The sequence below is a fragment of the Nannospalax galili genome, unplaced genomic scaffold (assembly GCF_000622305.1).
Source record: "Nannospalax galili isolate Female #2095 unplaced genomic scaffold, S.galili_v1.0 scaffold768, whole genome shotgun sequence".
In the NCBI taxonomy this organism is placed as follows: domain Eukaryota; kingdom Metazoa; phylum Chordata; class Mammalia; order Rodentia; family Spalacidae; genus Nannospalax; species Nannospalax galili.
The window spans coordinates 6375201-6393616 of NW_008360317.1; the positions used below are offsets into that span (position 1 = coordinate 6375201).

Below are 18416 nucleotides of genomic sequence, written 5' to 3' on the forward strand. Positions count from 1 at the left end.
TAAAATTCTATTGGTTAATCTGGGCCAACTGTATGGTCTTAAACACCCAGAAGGAAAGTGTAACCAAAGATTAAAATGATCAGTATAATTCCTTAAGAGTCAATGTGTATAGCTAAAGGCTACTTAGCAAGAAACAATTCAGACAGGGGATACCTTCCTTTGAATTATAAGCTATGATGACACAAGAGACTCCCACACAGTAACCCAGCAGAGAAATGGGAAAATGAACATCAGACCCCAATCTTATCTAAAGGAATATTGGTAACTGATTGCTACTAGATGAGGAACAGCTGACCTTCCTAAAACAAGGAACTCTAGACAGGCTGACTAGATTCAGCAGATGGACAAGCACTGGGGAATGACTGGGGGGGTGTCAACAACACAGTGGACAGTAACAGGGATGACAGAGTATATGGGCTCCAGTGGGGGGGGCTATGGGAGGGTGCCATTTGGGAAGATGAATAAGATTGTTTCAGATGTTTTGTTTGATATACACACACAAAAAAATCAACAAATTAAAAAAAATGAGTTATATTTGAGGAAGAAGCATAAAAAAATTTGCTTCATGTTAATTAGTGGAGGTGAAAAACATTACCATTGAAATCTACCTAATGACTTTATATCCATATTCACATGCCAAGGATATGAGTGTAACCAACTCTGACTAGTAATAATCAGATACATAGAAATTAGAGACACGTGTGCAAACATCTAAGCGTTAGTAGCCTTAAAAATGAGTCTTTCTTTAGGAGACAGTATATGTTAAAATGAAATGGAGATCTTTTTTGAAGGTTAAAACCTCATTCAATTTTATGTCTTATAGGGTTTATACTGAGTTCAATATTGTATAACTGTATTAATTCAACTGTGAACCTAAAAACTTACAGCCACTTTTGAAAGAGATGTATCTTTGCTCTGGAAATTGTTATTGAATACGTTAAAGCTGTAATGAAATGCTTCTTCTAGTCATGTGGTTATTAAATAAATAATGTAAAAAAATTATCACAGCAAAAAATGTATGAGTAATGTAATAAATGAACATATGTTTGAACATGGGTTAACTTTGCATAAGTGGAAGTGACTTCTGATTTAAAGATGCAGCAATGGACTTGTAACTCAACAGAAACACAATGAAAATCTTATCAACCTGACTGCTTGCAAGTACTATCAACAGCAAATGATATTTTGAGTCATCAAGCTCTTTGCTGTGAGAAAGCACAGCGTTTTAAACTCTTGACTCAGAAAAACACTGGCTGTCATTTTTTCAAAGAACTTAAGTATGGATCTCAAATAAACCCAAAGGCCCACTTGTCAAATTCTTGGTTAAGAAGATTGAAAATATGGAACCTTGAGAAATGGTTGATAAATACTCAGAAGTCATCAGACTCTGAATGGCTGATTATAATATTTTCATATATATGACACATAATTTTAGTTGAAGCATTAAGAATGTTTAAAATTAATAACATGTTCAACATAAAACTATGAGATGAAAAAAAACCACAAAAAACCCAGTATATCAAATTGTGTAGATTGTAGTGATTGCAGTAAAAAGAGGGAAATTACTGTCCTGAAAAACACACTAGGAGCCAAGAAAGATCTCAAACCAAGGATACTGACAAACTAAGTTCAATGTAAGTGGGAATAAAAAGACATGGTATCAATGAATCAGTAAGAAATTAGTTGCCTATCCTTATGCGAAGAATGCAAAGAGAAAAATTCCAACCATTCCTCACTGTGTACTCCCAAACTGATTCAAATGAATCCTAAATTTAAAAGTAAAACCTATACAAGGAGACTTTGGTACTTTGGGTTATGCAAATGTTCTTTTGATTACATTAAAAACAAGGCCTATAAAAGAAAAAAAAGTGAACTTCAGGAGGAACATCTACTCTCCATAGAACATTTTTAGGAAAATGTAAAACAAATCACAGCTCAATGTAATAACACCACATACTCTGGAAATGTAAATTAAAACCCCAGTGAGATACCATGACATACCTATAAGAGTGCCTACAGCTCTAGAAACTAGCCACACCAAGCACCGGCAAGGATGTGGAGGAACTGGAACCCTCATGCACTATTCCAGGGAATGTAAAATGGAAAATTACTTTAGGAAACAATTTGGCACATTTTAAAGAAGTTAAACGTATAGCTACTATATGACCCAGACATTCAGCTACTCAGATATTCATCCATGAGAACTGAAAGCAGATATCCATTCCACAACTGCATAAACACGATCGCAACTTTACTGACAGTGAGTAAATGGCCATCAACAAGTACAAATTGTAGAATATACTGATTAAAAGGACTGTTAATATATGGATGGATCTCAATTATGGTGAATGAATGAAGACAGTAAAAATCGCAACAAATTGTATGATTCCATTTATATAAAACTTTAGAAACTATAAATAGTAGTGATAGAATAGATCAAAGATGGTTAAGATTGGGTTGGGGGTGTGAAGGGCTGAGCAGGTGGGTTTATTAATGGGACATACCATGACATTTTAGAAAAGGATGGACACGTGTGCTCTTTTTAAAAATTGTTTTATTTTATGAGTGTTTTTCCTGCATATATGTACATACACTGTGCATGCATGGAGTTATGGATGGGTATTAGCTGTCATATGGGTTCTGGGATTCAAACCCAGGTACTTTCTGCAAGAGCAGCGAGTGCTCTTATCTACTGAGCCATCTCTCCAGCTCCATGTGTGCTCTGTTGATTGAAAGATGATGGTTTACTTGGTGAGTACACATGTCAAAACTTGCAAAATGGTACACTTTACATATAGGCAGTTTAACCTGTATCAACTATATGACCTTAAAGTTGTTGTTTGGTATTTTTTAAAACATCTTATTTATTATTATTTTTTAAGCCAGGTGTGGTGCTGCACACCTTGAATGCCAGCACTTGGGAGGCAGAGGCAGGTGGATCTCTGTGAGTTCAGGGCCAACCTGGTCTACATAGTGAGCTCCAGACCAGCTGGGGCTACAGGAAGACCCTGTCTCTAAAAAATTTTCACAGTAGCTAAGAGAAGGAAGCAACCTAAGTTTCCCTCAACTGATGAGTGGTTAACAAAAATGTGGTATATTTACACAATGGAGTTCTATTCAGCAGTAAAGAAAGATGAAATAATGAAATTTGAAGGTAAATGGATGGATCTAGAAACTTATACTAAGTGAAGTAACACAGACTCAGAAAAATAAATCCCATATGTTCTCCCTCATATGTGGCTACTAGCACCAAATCCTTTTAAATTCCAGGTCCTTTTAATAAGATGATGCTATACAGCAGTCCCTTCTACATGAAATAACTAACATCATCACGACTTCAGCTGAGCCTGATCACTAAACATCGTCACAATTGGGCTTGTTGACAGTTGTGCTCATTCATTAAAGGAGGGCAAAGCATGGTCATTGGACCCTCACCGGAGTATACAGTCACTCTTCCCAGCCAATTGTATGTAATTTGACCCTAATCACACATGGCCTCCTGGATTTGGGGAGGGCTAAGTATACAATCTGGGGAAGGCTAGGAAGAGAAGGTTTGACCCATGCTGGGTAAAGGCTTTCCAGTGTGCATACCCTCAGGTCATACATACACCTCAGTAACCCCTCATTTATCTTGAAGGGATACTCCAGTTGCCTCACCCTGCATCCCTGTTCAGCATGGAAGAAGCCAGAGTGGTCTGTGTTGCTATTCCCTATTGGCAATTTGGGTAACCCCTTCAGAGGATGGTGTGATAAGAATAGGAGGTAGGAATTGGTTAGGGAATTAGGGTAAAAAGATCCCAAAGAAATGTAGCCAGTTTCTTGGCTAAAATCAAAATGTCCTTGGGCCTGTTAGCAACATACTCTGTTCCAAAGGCCAAAAATGTCAAAAGTATTTGGGAGCTTGTATCTAATCCTTAAAGTGTTTTAGGGTTACCTCTTCAGAGGGGGAAATGTGGGAGGGGAGGGAGTGGCCATGGATTTGATCAAAACACTTATATACGTGTATGAAATTCTCAATAAAGTTTTTGTAAAAATAAAAAAAAAAGATTTTAGGGTTACCTCTTCAAAGGGGCAAATGTTGGAGGAGAGGGAGTGGGCATTGATTTGATCAAAACACCTTGTATGCATGTGTGAAATTCTCAATAAAGTTTTTATAAAAAATTTTTTTTACTTATTTTTATTTTATGTGTACAAGCATACTGCCTGCATGTATGTGAGTGCACCCATGTCATGCAATGCCTGCAGAGGTCCGAAGAGGATGTTAGCTCACCTGGAATTGAAGTTATGGATGGTTGTTAGCCATCACGTAGGTGCTGGGAATGGAACCTGGATCCTTGGTAAGAGGAGCCAGTGCTCTTAACCACCATCTCTCCAGCCCCACTTAAATCTTTTTTAAGAAAATATTTTGGAACAATTCTTCTTTTCTCTCCTTTTTCATTGAAAATTCTATACATGAATATAATATGTTTGGATCAAATCTATCCCCTATTCCTTCCTGCACAATCCCTCTCCTAACCCCTCCTACCACTTTTTCCTCCATGTGTTCTGTTTTGTAAACCCACTGAGTCCACTTAGTGCTACCTGTATGTACATGGGCTAGGATCATCTATGGACCATGCATAGTCTTCCATGTCTTGAATCCCTGAAGAAAACTGACTCTCCCTCCCAGCAATCATCAACTGCCCATACCTCCTTGGCTAGGTGTGGGACTATGAGACCACCTCCCCTCTTCATGCTGGATTTTGTCTGGCTTGATTTTGGATACTTGAATCTTAAATAGCTCTGGGTAGGCTGCTGCTAGAGGTCATGTTAGGGCTCGACCCCATCCTCACTTCTGAATCAGACCTGGAACAGGTCAGGCTCATCCTGCAAGCAGAGCCTGTATCTTAGTTCATCCAGGAAAGGTATTGCCCTGCAGAGATTCCAGAACTATGTGGGGTTCTCAGATCTGCTCTCTAACCCTATTCAGATACCAGTTCTATCCTCTGTCCCTCACATATAGAGCTTAGGTCTATTTCTTAGAAATTTTTAATCAACCAGACCCCCTTTTTTTTTTTTTTAAATTCAGGGTACTGCTATGCAGCCAAAGCTGGCCTTGAATTTACAATCCTCCTCCCTCCACCTCCAGAGTGCTGGGATTACAGGCATGTGCGATGACTCAACTAAACAGAAATTACGGCAAGTCCTTTATTTTCCAAGCTTTCTAATTAATATTGCAATTACTGAGGATGCAAGTTTGGGATTCAGACTACCTGGAGTCAATCACGCCAAGGCTCTATTCTTTATGATCTTACTACCTATGGGAAAATTAATTAAAATCTCCAAGCATCAGTTTCTTCACATGTATGGGATAATGACAGCACCCACTTCATGGCGTTAGTGAGAGGTCAAATAAGGTCATTCATTTGAAGAGTCTTGGACAGTACCTGGCATGTAATTTGAACTCAAACATTAGCTGACATTATAGCCACTGTTTTTGTGCTTAAAGAAAATATTTTTAAAATTATTGAATTTTTGTGTATTTCATACAGAAAGTCATCTTAATACCCATTCCCCTTTGGCACCCTTCTATAGCCTCCCCACTGGAGTTCATACATTCTGTCATTTGTGTTAAGGCCTCTTATGTAAAGATAGTGTCCCCAGATGTCCCTCAGTGCAAGTTCATTCACTGGGATTTAGTCAGCTTATCTAGAGTCTCTCCCTATAAGAAGATCAGCTCTTTCTCACCAAGCAGTTATCGGCTGCCAATAATTCTTTGACTAAGATTGGGACCTGCTGTTCATTTCCACAGTTCTGTGCTGGGGTTTTGTCTGCTTCAGTTTGCGTGGGTCTTGTGCATGCTGACACCGCTGCTGTAGGTTTGTATGAGAAATACCTGTAGGACTATTTCTGTAAGATCATGCTCCTCCTCCCTGGCTCTTACAATCTTTCTGCCCTTTTCCCAAATGGTCCTTGAGCCCTGGGTGGGTGGATTCTAATATAGGAATCCTGTCCAAATACACTCTGCAGACTCTTATTCTCTGCATTTCGACCATTTGTGATCTTTTGCATTCTTGGCCCTCTGTTACTCGAGGGAGCTTAATTGATGAGAGTTGAAAGATGCATTAGTGTTCTCTTCATCCCTTGTTCTATGTTCTGTGAGCCTTAGGTGTGGAGGTTGCATCCTAGATGTGCCACTTAGTCTTTGGCAATTCACAATCTCTGTGTATGAATTTTAAGATTATATTTCATACTACTCTGCAAAGAAAGAGTACTAGGAATACAAAGATTTATCATCATTTTCAACTTTCAAGTGATCAGTTATTCATATCATAATATAAAATGGTTTTCTCATTGACAAAATAATTCATTTGATATCCCTTGTTTCTATTTTTATCCCTTCTATAAAATATTATTTCTTAAGTTTAGACTTTTCAAAGTATGATTTTTTTTCAACTGAATTCTTTTTTACATGCTCTTCTAAGAGCATATCTTCTCCCACAAAGAAATTCTCCTATCTAAACATGAAATAACATCTTGATTTTATACATAAAAATCATGCCAACATCTGGTTCATTTCATATAGAATGAGAAAAGCCCACTGTACTGGATAGCTTTAGTGTTAACTTGACAGACTTGGGTAGAGGGAGCCTCAGTTGGGGAATTGCCTCCATTAGACTGGCCTGTGGCCATGTCGGTGGGGCATTTTCTTGATTGCTGAGTGATGTGGGAGGGGCCAGCCCACTGTGGGAGGTGCCACCCCTAGGTAGGTGGTCCTGTATTATATGAGAAAGCAGGTTCAGCATGGGCCAGGGGAGCTAGCCAGTAAGCAGCATTCCTCCATGGCCTGTACTTCAGCTCCTGCCTCCAGGTTCCTGGCCTGAGTTCTTCCTTGGGTTCCCTTAGTGATGAATTCTAACCCAGGAAATGTAAGCCAAATAAACCCTTTCCTCCCCAAATTGGTATTGGTCAGAGTGTTTTGTCACAGCAACTGAAAAGAAACTAGAACACCCAGCCTGTGTGTTAGCCCCAGGAACAATCACGACACCACCTGGGCTGGTTATAGCGCCACTTGAATGAAGTCAGCTCCAAGTTCAAGTCTCCCCAAACAGCACAGATCACGTTAAATACCTGGTGAATGAAGTTTGGTGGTAGAAGATGCTGTTCTCTTAGGAGAGGAGACAGGAGGCTTATTTGCATCTTGATCTTTTTGTGCTTCTTTCTTTGTTCCTATATAAAGTTTCAAAAGAGAAATAGGAAAAACTAGTTACAATCAGAATCACAAGATAAATTGTGGAAAAAGCAGCTTAATAAAAGGCAAATACAACAACAACAAAATATTTGGGTGACTTGCTGTGGCTAGCCCCCATCCCCCATCTCTGCTGGGAAAGTGACCTCCTTGTTTATAGCAAACAGAACTTAGTTAAGTGTCCAGTGGAAGGGACACACCGTTGCCTCAGGTTTGATGAAAAACACCCCGTCCGCTGGATGCCTTGTACCTAGTGACCCTCACAGAACATCTAGGAATTAAAATTTTTACTATCCTTAAGTCACCAGCTTGGTCTGCTTGCCTTTCTCTGCTGAGGGGAGGGAAGGAAGGTATAGCTGAAAACAAGTGCTATAACTTCAGTATCATCCAGATCTGAGCCAAGGGCACCGGGTGTGGCTCTAACTTATTCCTGGAGATCTCTGGGCTTCCTGGGTTCCCTGGGTTCCAGCTGAACCTTCCTGGAACTCTCCCACCTGGCTCAGCAGAAGGGGTAACTAGGCAAGGGTGTGGTCTAAGGTATATGTGGATATCCTAAGAAGATGACTGGGGGCCAGAATGGCTTCTCTCTTGCATGCTGGACACACACACACACACACACACACACACACACACACACACACACACACCTTCACATTGCCTTTGTTGGGAAGTCAAAGAAGAGTGGATGCACTAGAGAAACCTCACAGAATCCAGACTACATGAATGTTCCCCACACTCTGCAACCAAACCCTACTCTCCAGAGTAACTGCTGCTGCCAATTTCATGTTTATCCTCCCAGATCTGCTGTGTATTTGTGAATACATACAGATATACCAGTACAGTTACTGGCTAAATGCTATAATCTTTTATTTTTATTTTTTAAAATATTTTATTTATTATTTTTATTTTATGTGTACAAGTGTATTGCCTACATGTATGTGAGTGCACCCATGTCATGTAATGCTGCAGAGGTCAGAAGAGGGCTTCGGATTCCCCTGGAACTGGAGTTAAGGATGTTTCGTAGCCGCCATGTGGGTGCTGGGAATTGAACCCGAGTCCCCTGCAAGAGCAGTCAGTGCTCTTAACCACTGAACCAACTCTCCAGCCCCACTATAATCTTTTAAACTGCTTACATTTGGTAGGTGGCAGGGATCTTACTTTACAGGTCTTTTAAAAATATGACATTGTGTTAAGGAACGAATGCATCACAAGTCACTCTGCTGTCCTCCATGGAAGAACAGTTAGAATGTTTGCAAGTTGCAGTTAGTAAGATTGAAAAATGTGGTACAATAAAGAGTTTTCTACTTTAACCTTTATACACAGGTATCTACCTTTTACAGGAAAAATTAACTTTTGTTGTATTAAAGTCTACTTACAGGTTTGCAATGTTGCTAGAATCCAGTTACCTACCATCCACCCTCTCATTCATGCTCCCAACAGATAGTATGTAAGAGTGACCTTCTCCATACCCCTGTCCTGCTGGCACTGAAAAACAGGCATGCAATTTCTTACAGACATCAAGAGTCTTTGCAGATCAGTCACTCATGTCTTTGACAATTACTTAATTACAGACACTTAAATGGGCAGCTATTTTGCCCATTTTTCTCATTGGTGTGTAAGAACTCTTCATTTATTCCAGGGAGCAATCTTTACCCTGATATTTACATCACGCTTTACAGATTATCATCTGTGAACTGACCACATTCATTCAATTGAATACTGGAATTTTGAATGTGTGAGGAAGAACGTGGGAGGGGACAAAATGTCTGGCTCTCAGACTTGTCTCAGAAGTGTGTTTGATTTGGAATGCTGCCACAGAGAATAGTTGGGGGTTCCAAAGTTCTACTAACTAAACAGTCTTAATAGAAAAGCAAGAAGCAGCCCAAAGGCCTGTGGAAAAAGACCACACCTGGAAGTCTCTAAACAGTTTCTCCAGGAGGAGAAGAGCAGGGTCAAGTCCCACATCTCCCAGGACAGGGGTCTCTGCCAGCCTGGCTTTGACAGCAGCTGGTGGGAGCTGCATTTAGGACTTAATTCCTGAACTGGCCACTATGATAGAGACTTAGATCCTGTTTGTTATGAATGCTTTAAGCAAAGACCACTTGCAGGGGAGCTGGGACAACATAGCTCAGTCCTGAGGCTGTTCAATTAAAGGAATCCCTAGCCCTAAAGACAGGACCATCATTTCAAAAACTGACAAGTACCAATGACTAATTCAGGATCCTCACTAACATATCTAAATAAAAAAATAGGACTTAAGATTTGTTTTTGAGACAGGGTCTAGTACTGTCTGGTCCAGAACTCATTATGTAGCCTAGGTTGGCCTTGAACTCACAGAAATCCACCTGCTTCTGTCTCCCGAGTGCTGGGATTAAAGACATGTACCACCATGTCTGGCATGATTTGAGATTTAAGACAATGGTTAGAAGAATGTAAAATACTTTCTAACAAAAAAGAAATAAGCATATCAGAAAACATAAGGAAAATTTTGTAAGTCTTTCAATTTAGATGCCATAGGCTGGAAATGCTAGCAAGTAAAACTCAGTATAAGTAAAGGATAAAAAACAAACAAAGAAACAAAAACAGATAAAGGAATAGAGTGGCAGACTTTATCCCCCATCTAGTGCCGCCTCCACCTGCCCAGGACAGGCAGGTAATGTGGTGACCCACACTGCCTGCAGTCTCACTCCCAGACAAGAATCCCACAAGAGGGAGGGAAGCCACGGTATGAAATGCAAGAGTGGGGCAAAGCGAAGTGTGTGGTGTCTTATAGGTGTGAGGTGATGTGATCAGGAAATACGGATTCTCATAAGAGACAAACTGGGGGATTGTTTCAAGGTAAGATTCACGGGGACTGCATAGAATGCAGAATAGAAAGAGCATGTAGGGTGCAGGATGGAACTGGAGGGTTTGCTTCTGAGGCCAGCCTACATTGCCTGTAACCCCGGATGATGTTCAAGGTCCCTGGACCAAAGCAAATATCCTTATTCAGTTTCCCCTTAATGTACCTGAGCCTCCTCCCTGAAAATCCTGTATAAGGCAAAATAAGACTATGTTTTATGAAATAGTTGCTGTATTATATTGTACCTTTCTAATAAATGGGAAACTATGAAGTTGTTAATGAATGGAAATAATGACAAAAAATAGAAAGTGAACTGAAAGTCAAATTGTTTTTGCCTATTGCTGCCTTAAAAAAAAACAACTAAGTTATCTGGCTGAGATTACAGATCAAGATTCAATCATCCAGACACCATATTTAAACAGACTCCCACATTTCCTATAAGAGAATGCACTGGAGAAAAATGAAAATACCTTTTTCTTCATTTGCAACATCATAACCACAATGAGTCCAGTGGAAGGCACTATAGAAGATCTATCACATGGATTTATATTGATTTTCTTAGTAAAAAACAATAGTTTCTGTATTAGAGTTCTCTAAAGAAACAGAACCAGTAGAATGAATATATATGTTTAGAGATTTATCAGCTTAGATCACAAAATAGAGTCTGAGTAGTCCAACAATGACTGCACCACACTGGAGAGGCTGAGAATCTGTAGTCACTCAGTCCACGAGGCTGGATGTCTTAATAGTTCCAATCTGGCATTGAAGGTCTGATGAATTCCAAAATATCAGCTAGTCTTCAGTCTACAGCAGCAAGACGAACTCACCAGGGAGAGAGATGGTCTGACCCAAAAGATTGGCTAGGCTAGTCTTCAGTCTACAGGAGCAAGACGAACTCACCAGCGAGAGAGAAGGCAAACGGCAAAAAGCAAGTGCTCTCCTCTGCCAGGGCCTTTTACACAGCTGCCATCAGAAGGTAACACCCTAAATAGGGTGTGTCTTCCAGCTTCAGATGACCCAATCAAGAAGATCTCTCTCTCAGTTAATTCCAGATCCAGACAAGTGCTAGTCTTCAGTCTACAGGAGCAAGACGAACTCACCAGCGAGAGAGAAGGCAAACGGCAAAAAGCAAGTGCTCTCCTCTGCCAGGGCCTTTTACACAGCTGCCATCAGAAGGTAACACCCTAAATAGGGTGTGTCTTCCAGCTTCAGATGACCCAATCAAGAAGATCTCTCTCTCAGTTAATTCCAGATCCAGACAAGTTGACACCCAGGATTAGCCATCACAGTTTCAAACACTGTATTTTGGAGCATGATACTTATTTGTACAGTTTAACAAGTAACAACAAAGCCAGCACCCACAGAATTGCTCCCCTGGTGGAGGAGTGGGCCACTGGGAGACAGAGGGAGCCAGGGTGTGCAGTGCTCACCCTCTCTTACCCCATTAGGACAAATATCATTTTAGTTATCAATTACTTTTCTTTATAGTTTTGCTACTCTCACACACAATATCCTTAAGTTTATAAAGGTCATACCGGGGCAATCATACTGTATAGTCTGACATTAAAAAAATATCATATGAGTAATTTTCATCCATGTTGTATCTTGTAGACCTAGTTCACCCTCATCGCTAAGCAATGGCCCATTATAGGTCTATATCACAGTGTATGTGCTTATTATATCATTGGTGAAAGTTTGAGTTGCTTCTACTAATGGTTTTAGTAATTCTGAGCAATGCTGCTTTGGATAGACACATACATTTCTAGTAGACGTGTATGGATTTCCCATATCTGTGAGCAATGTCCTTATACTTTACTGCTTTCCAAAGTATCTATTCCCACTCTCCTATTTCTCATCAATACCTTCTAAGAATTCCTCATTTTGCTTCACAGGTCATATTTTCATATTATTAAAAATATTTTATTTCTTTTAAAAATGTTACGCATATGAGTGTTTTACCTGCATGTAAGTGCACCAAATGCACGTAGTTCCCATGGAGACCAGAAAGGGGGGGGTGAATTCCCTCGAACTGGAGTTACAGATGGTTGTTAGTTGCCATGTGGATGCTGGAAACCAACCCTAGTCCTCTGCAAGAGCATCCAGTGCTCTTAGCTGCTGAGCCACCTCTCTAGCTCCCAGAAGTTCAGAATTTAAATGGTTGCTTTCTGATGGGAGTTACCTCACTGTGATTTGAACTGTAAGTTCCCGATTACTGAATGTTAAAGTATCATTTTTGTATATTTAATGACTTATTTTCCTTTGTGAAAGGTTGGCCATGATTTCTCTCTCTCTCTCTCTCTCTCTCTCTCTCTCTCTCAATGATTTATTTATTTTTATTTATACAAGTGTTTTGATGGCTTGTATATACACTGATATGTGCGTAGTGCCTGTGAAGGCTGGAAGAGGATGACATAGCCACCATGTGGATGTTGGGAAACAAACCCGGGTCCTCTGGAAGAACAACAAATGCTCATAACCCCCAAACCACCTCTCTAGCCCCTAAGTTTCTCTTATTTGCCTTTTTCTTGCATTAACTTTTAAGGGTTGCAAAACAATTTTGAAACTTAAAAAAAAACTTGATATGTAATGATCATCTTTCATAATAATGTTCATCTAAGACATTTTTTCAAATGTAAATAAATTACTAGGATGGGAATTTAAGTGGTAACCTTCACTTGAGATAATAGTCATTATAAATAGAAGTACTGATTATAAATACTATTTTCAAATTGGAGATAGAAGTAGGTAAAAGGCATAATGGGGAAGTTGTTTAGCATATGAAGGGTCTAGAGGCTAGGTCTTACTGTGACCTTAGCAGTGTGATCTCAGGTCTTAAGCTTTGGTTTACTTAAGCCTTGGTTTCCTTACTTGTAAGTAAATGAATGACAATAGCAATAGCTGCCCAATATGGTTGTGACAAAACATGAGATGGTGCCTTGTCAATGCATAGCATGGTGTCAAGCAGTACATGCACAAATGTATTTTTTTTGCAATATTAACTAATTATTACCAACATTTTTTGTGTGCATGTGCATGCGCACATTCATGTGTGTGCACACACATGCACTTATGTGAGGGTACATATATGCACATGATGGAGGCCAGAGGACAACCTTGGGTGGCATTTCCTCAGGCATCATCTCTTTGTTTTTTGAGACAGGGTCTCTCACTGGGACCTGGGGCTAACCAATTAGGTGGTCACTGAGCTCCAGGGATCCACCTGTTTCTGTCTCCCAAAAGCTGGGTGCAAGCATGCATCACCACTCCTGGCTTTTAAAATATGGGTTCTGGAGATCAAACTCAGGTCCTCATAAAGAAAGCACTTAAGCAACTGAGTAATCTTCTCAGCCGTATTACACTTACTCTCTCTCTCTCTCTCTCTCTCTCTCTCTCTCTCTCTCTCTCTCACACACACACACACACACACACACACATTTCTACCTCACTTAGTTGTGTGATAGTTTATTATAGAGCCCTCTCCTCTCCTCACCAACTTGTGTGTTGAAACCCAGTCTCTGACTCTTCTAACACCATGGTCTTGAACTTCACAGTCTAAGGAACTGTGAAGAATTTTATTGTCTGCTGTTTGTAAACCACTCAGTCTGTGGCTTTTTTTTTTTTTTTTTTTTTTTTTTTTTAAATACGGGCCCAACCTGTAGGTTTTAGGTACTAAATTAGTGTATTCAATCATTACTAAATGAGGCTGGTTTATTCTCCTCTTTCTAATGAGGAGCATGAGGGTCAGGGAAGTCAGGCCATTGAATCAAGGTCACAGAGCTATTAGCGATAACCATGACCATAACCTGGTTCTAATTTCAAAGCTCATTCCCTGATTCCTCTGCCATGCAAATTCGACATAGTAGACACTAACAATTTATTGAGGCTCATTAGTAAATTTGTTCCACTTTTTGAATAGTCATGTGGCACCAAATGTATATTCCAAGCAACTTTTTAAAAAGTCAAGAGGTGCAGGTGATTGAAAATTAAGAGGTTTTAGAGCATGCCATTTTCCCCATGTCACAGGCACAGAAATACTGTCTGCCATCTCTCCTGCTACTGGTGACTTCTTGTGTGTGACAGAGGCCATCAGTTCACCCAGGACAGGGCTCTGCCTGCAAGTGTGAGCTTTATATACAAATACATAGGCTTGATTCAAGTCTTCAATCTCCTGATTTGTTACTTTGGGCAAATAACCAGATAGCCCAATCTGCAGTTTTCTAATTTGTAAAATAGGGCTCAGACTAGAAGCTGGGCATCACAAATGTGTAAGTGAGGATGGAATGAGCTGATGGGTATACAGTAAGCACTTATAACTGTTGCTCATTATTACTACTTTTGCTGATCAAGGAGCTACAATGTCAGTTTGGCCTGTTTAATGCTGATGTTGCCATGTTACTTAAAGGTGTACATATGGAATTACTAAACATTCAACTCTCTCTCACTCTCCATTTTTACCCTGATATGTTGACATTTCCATAGTCACAATTTCTCATAGGCCGAAGGATTCTATATTTCGTGGTCCTGTGTCTAGTGTCCAGTGACTTCTAATACTCAGTTCAATGCCTGAGCTATTATGATGGAACAAATAATGCTTCTCAATAAGATACAAGAACAAATCTTTTTTTTTTTAAACATTTATGAGCGTATTGGCTGCATATATGTAAGTGCACCCATGTTGTGCAAGGCCCATGGAGGTCAGAAGAGGGCACTGGATCCCCTGGAACTGGAGTTACAGATGGTTGATAGCTGGCATGTTGGTGCTGGGAATCAAGCCTGGGTCCTCTCGCTGAACCACCGAGCCATCACTCCAGCCCCAAGAACAATTCTAATCATACTCATCTGGAACAGTATCTTCTACACTAAACATTTAACACAACCTAGAAAATTCTAATTGATCTTAGGATAATATTAATGACATATTTGGCAGTTTTAAGTCAGAATCTTGTGTTCTATATAATCTCCCTATAATAGGTAAATGAATATGATATATTAGAAAGAGAAGAGGTTTTGGGAAAGGACAGACCTCATTCCAAGTGTTGGTCAGCTGCCCAGATCCTCTGATGTTGGGCAAGCCAGCTTCCCCATCTCTAAGCATGGGAAAAGTGGAGCTCTACTGTGATACTTGGTGTTTAGGAAGACAGTGAGTCATGAGCCCTTGGGAAGTCTGGCATCAGGGCACATTGGTAATGGCAGTGGTGGTCATCAAGATGGCCAAGTGCCTTTAATCCTAGTCCCCAGGAAACAGAGGCAGGCAGATCTCTGTGAGATCAAGGCCAGCCTGGTCTACATAGTGAGTTCCAGGCTAGCTGGGCTACAGGAAGACTGTCTCAAAATAAATAAATAAATAATAAATAAATAAATAAACAAACAAATAAGGCCAAGCGCCTAGGCCATCGTGGCTACACAGTTGGTCAGTGGCAAGGAGGAATGGGTATCAGGTGCATGGCTAGCAGTTGACCTGGGAGAAAGGGATAAGAGATTAAAGGAACCATGGTGGGAGAGAAGAAGGCACAGAGGCACCCCATGGCTTGGCTTACCACAGTAACAGCAGGTGTTAAGAAGGCAGCATGGCAGGAAAGAAGGGTGATGGGGTGGGTGGTCACACTACAGGATCTGGATCTGTACCAAGGCAGTAGGGAGCACCTAAAAGACCCTAGCATAGGGGTTACAGGATCAGATGTGGGCACAGAAAGAAAAAAGGTTTCCTGCAGCACTGCAGGATCAGGAGCTCTAGGGCTTATACTTGCATTGCTTAGGTTGCCTGGAGGACTCATTATCGATGCCAAGGGTGGAGCCCCAACACCTCTGACAGTTGAATGGCTGATGAAAGAGAAAAGATGGGAAGACAATGCTCTGCCCAGGAAATATACTATTCATATTTTCCAGCTATCTTAAAATGAATAATGCTATTTGTCTATTTCTTGTACTTGCATTTTTTTCTATACCTCATGAAGACTATTGTCTTGAAATAGTCCAAAACCTATTGTTAGAGCATGAGATTTAACCAGTGTGATGCAAAGCTAGTGGAACACACAAGCCTGGAAAGAAATGAAAAGTTTTTTAAACAATGACATGTAATTAAAAGTTCCACACTTAGCATACAAAGAGATTGGACAACATCATGGTAGCAATTTGTATAACAATGCATTTATAGCACAGTAGGTGGATTTCTGCAACATAGGAATGTCAGAAATTACAGTAGAAGCCACAGCTCCTGGACCATTTGCATGAATTACTACTGGATGGTTCCCATACTGCCTCAGGGCTGACATGCAGACTGGGCACGATACCAGGTATGTAGATATAATACATGCACAACGTCTCAGATAAGACTTGAGGTTTAAGTGGTTTATGTTTGAAGAGCCTCCACAAAATCAAAGTCTGGTTTTACACTAGCCTTCAGGTGTCTTTGCATCAAGGCAGGCCACAGTGTTGCATGAATCCTCCTCTGGCACCTTGGGTGTGTCTTCTAACACATCTCATATAATCTAGAATGTTATTCTTGCTGTGGCTTCAATAAAGTATTAGGAAGGCATAGCAGAGAAAGAGGAATGCTTCTTTTCCATTGCTTACAACACCTCGTAATTTGAATATTACAGCTGAACAGCACCTTAGCCCTGGAGGGGAAAGAAACAAACTCAGGCATTGAATGTCACTTTTGTGAGTGTCTAAATACTGTTTTATGACTGATTTTACACTTTAAAATACAGACCTCACCTTGTAGAGGTTTTATGAATGATTTCTAAAATTTGTGTCGAAAAAAGAATCAAAGCTAAACTGGAGAGAGCAATCTTAAGACGTCAGTAGCACAGTTATCTAGTGGAGCATCTGCTCACAACTGCCCCAGCTCATGATCTGTGGGCTGACATTTTCTCTTCCCTGAAGGGAATGTGTTTGTGCAAAATAAAACTCTATCCCGCTGAGAGTTTTATCTGTGTCTTCATCCTTTCTCCCGATCAATTGGATTCATCCATCACCTACTTTACCTATCAGATGGTGCCAAAACTCGGTTCTTACTTCAAGGGACCTCTCCAACACCACTAATTTGTCTTTCAGGTACACTCCCACCCTTCTTTCTCTCTCCTCCTCTCCCCAGCTCTCTGCTTTGCTTTCACTTCTTTCTGTCTCTCCTCACTGGGGAACATACTCTGCCTTGCCTACATCTTTTGATCTCCTTTCCCATTGAATTCAGTCACTCCCAGACAGCACTGGTCTCCAAACCAGAGCTGCTTCATCCATTCACTACCTCAGTTCCCTCGCCCTGCATCTCCCCCCACCCCGTTTTGCTGTGGGCCTGGAAGGTCTGCTGTCTTCTATCGTTTTCCCTGTCTTTGTCCTCTTCCACTGCCTTTCTTCCTCACTTTACTCAGGATGATTTCTGATACCGTTCAATCCAATTTTAGGTCTCCTCTCCTTTGCTTCCGTCCTTTAGGCTACCTTTCCTCTTTCCTCTACTTATGGATTTCCTACACATACAAATGCTCTGTATCTTTCTTCTCTCTCCCCCTCCCATACTAAAGCTTTCTACTCCCTGTCATGTGCCTGCCATCCCACCACATGTCTGACCTCCCATGCAGGCTCTAAACCTGCATGACCCCAAGGCTTTCTTTCCTCCCTGCTCTTCACCCCAACCAAGCAGCTGCCAAGATTGCCAGCTCACCTGCCCTGGGGATTTTTTCTTTAACATTTTAAAACAATGATAGAAGTTTCCAGCTGGGCCCATTCTTAAATTCTCTTATGAATGTGACTAAGAACCCTTTAGGGGACCCTTTCTCGCTGTTTACACCCAAGTAGGCTAAACTGGCTGGGTGGCTTCGCTGGAGCATTTAAAGCATTTCAGGCGGCTTGCCCCATGGACAAACAAAAAACATTTTAAAAGCCTTTTTTTTCTCCTAAACTTTTTCTCAGTCAAAGAGGCTCAAAATTTTGATCTTAGGCCCTCTTGGGCACCAAGTAAGCAGTGCTCAGGCACCTGCTTTTCTAACTAGACCTAACCATTTTAAATTTCACTATACATAAAAAGTCACAGGCACTGCTCAGGCAAGTCATATGCTTTCAGACCAACAACCCAGTGATTTATATGCCCTGTTCCTTCTGCTGCCCTCATGAGTTTCTTTTCCAGCATAGCTACTGTCTACAAAGTAAGAGCTCCTGAGAACTTGGCTTCACATTCACAGCTACAATGGCTGGTGAGAAACATAGACTCTTTCGATTTGCTTTTCTATTTAGGTTTTATTCATACATACCTGAGGGTACTTTCTTCTTTAATATCAAGCCTAATCTACTGGTACCAGGGGTGCCCAGGATTCTCTTGCAATTTATTTTTGTTTTTGTTTCTTGATGTCA

At 40.6% G+C, this 18416-nt stretch overlaps 1 protein-coding gene across 1 annotated transcript in view; it reads right to left on the reverse strand.

The window, feature by feature from the left end:
• Nucleotides 1–18416, reverse strand: part of Mtus2 (microtubule associated scaffold protein 2) — a 507691-nt gene that overhangs the window by 165463 nt on the left and 323812 nt on the right. The window contains exon 5 of the mRNA XM_008825049.1: nucleotides 7111–7209. Within this exon, the coding sequence (XP_008823271.1) occupies nucleotides 7111–7209 (99 nt within the window). The remainder of the gene's footprint in view (nucleotides 1–7110; nucleotides 7210–18416) is intronic.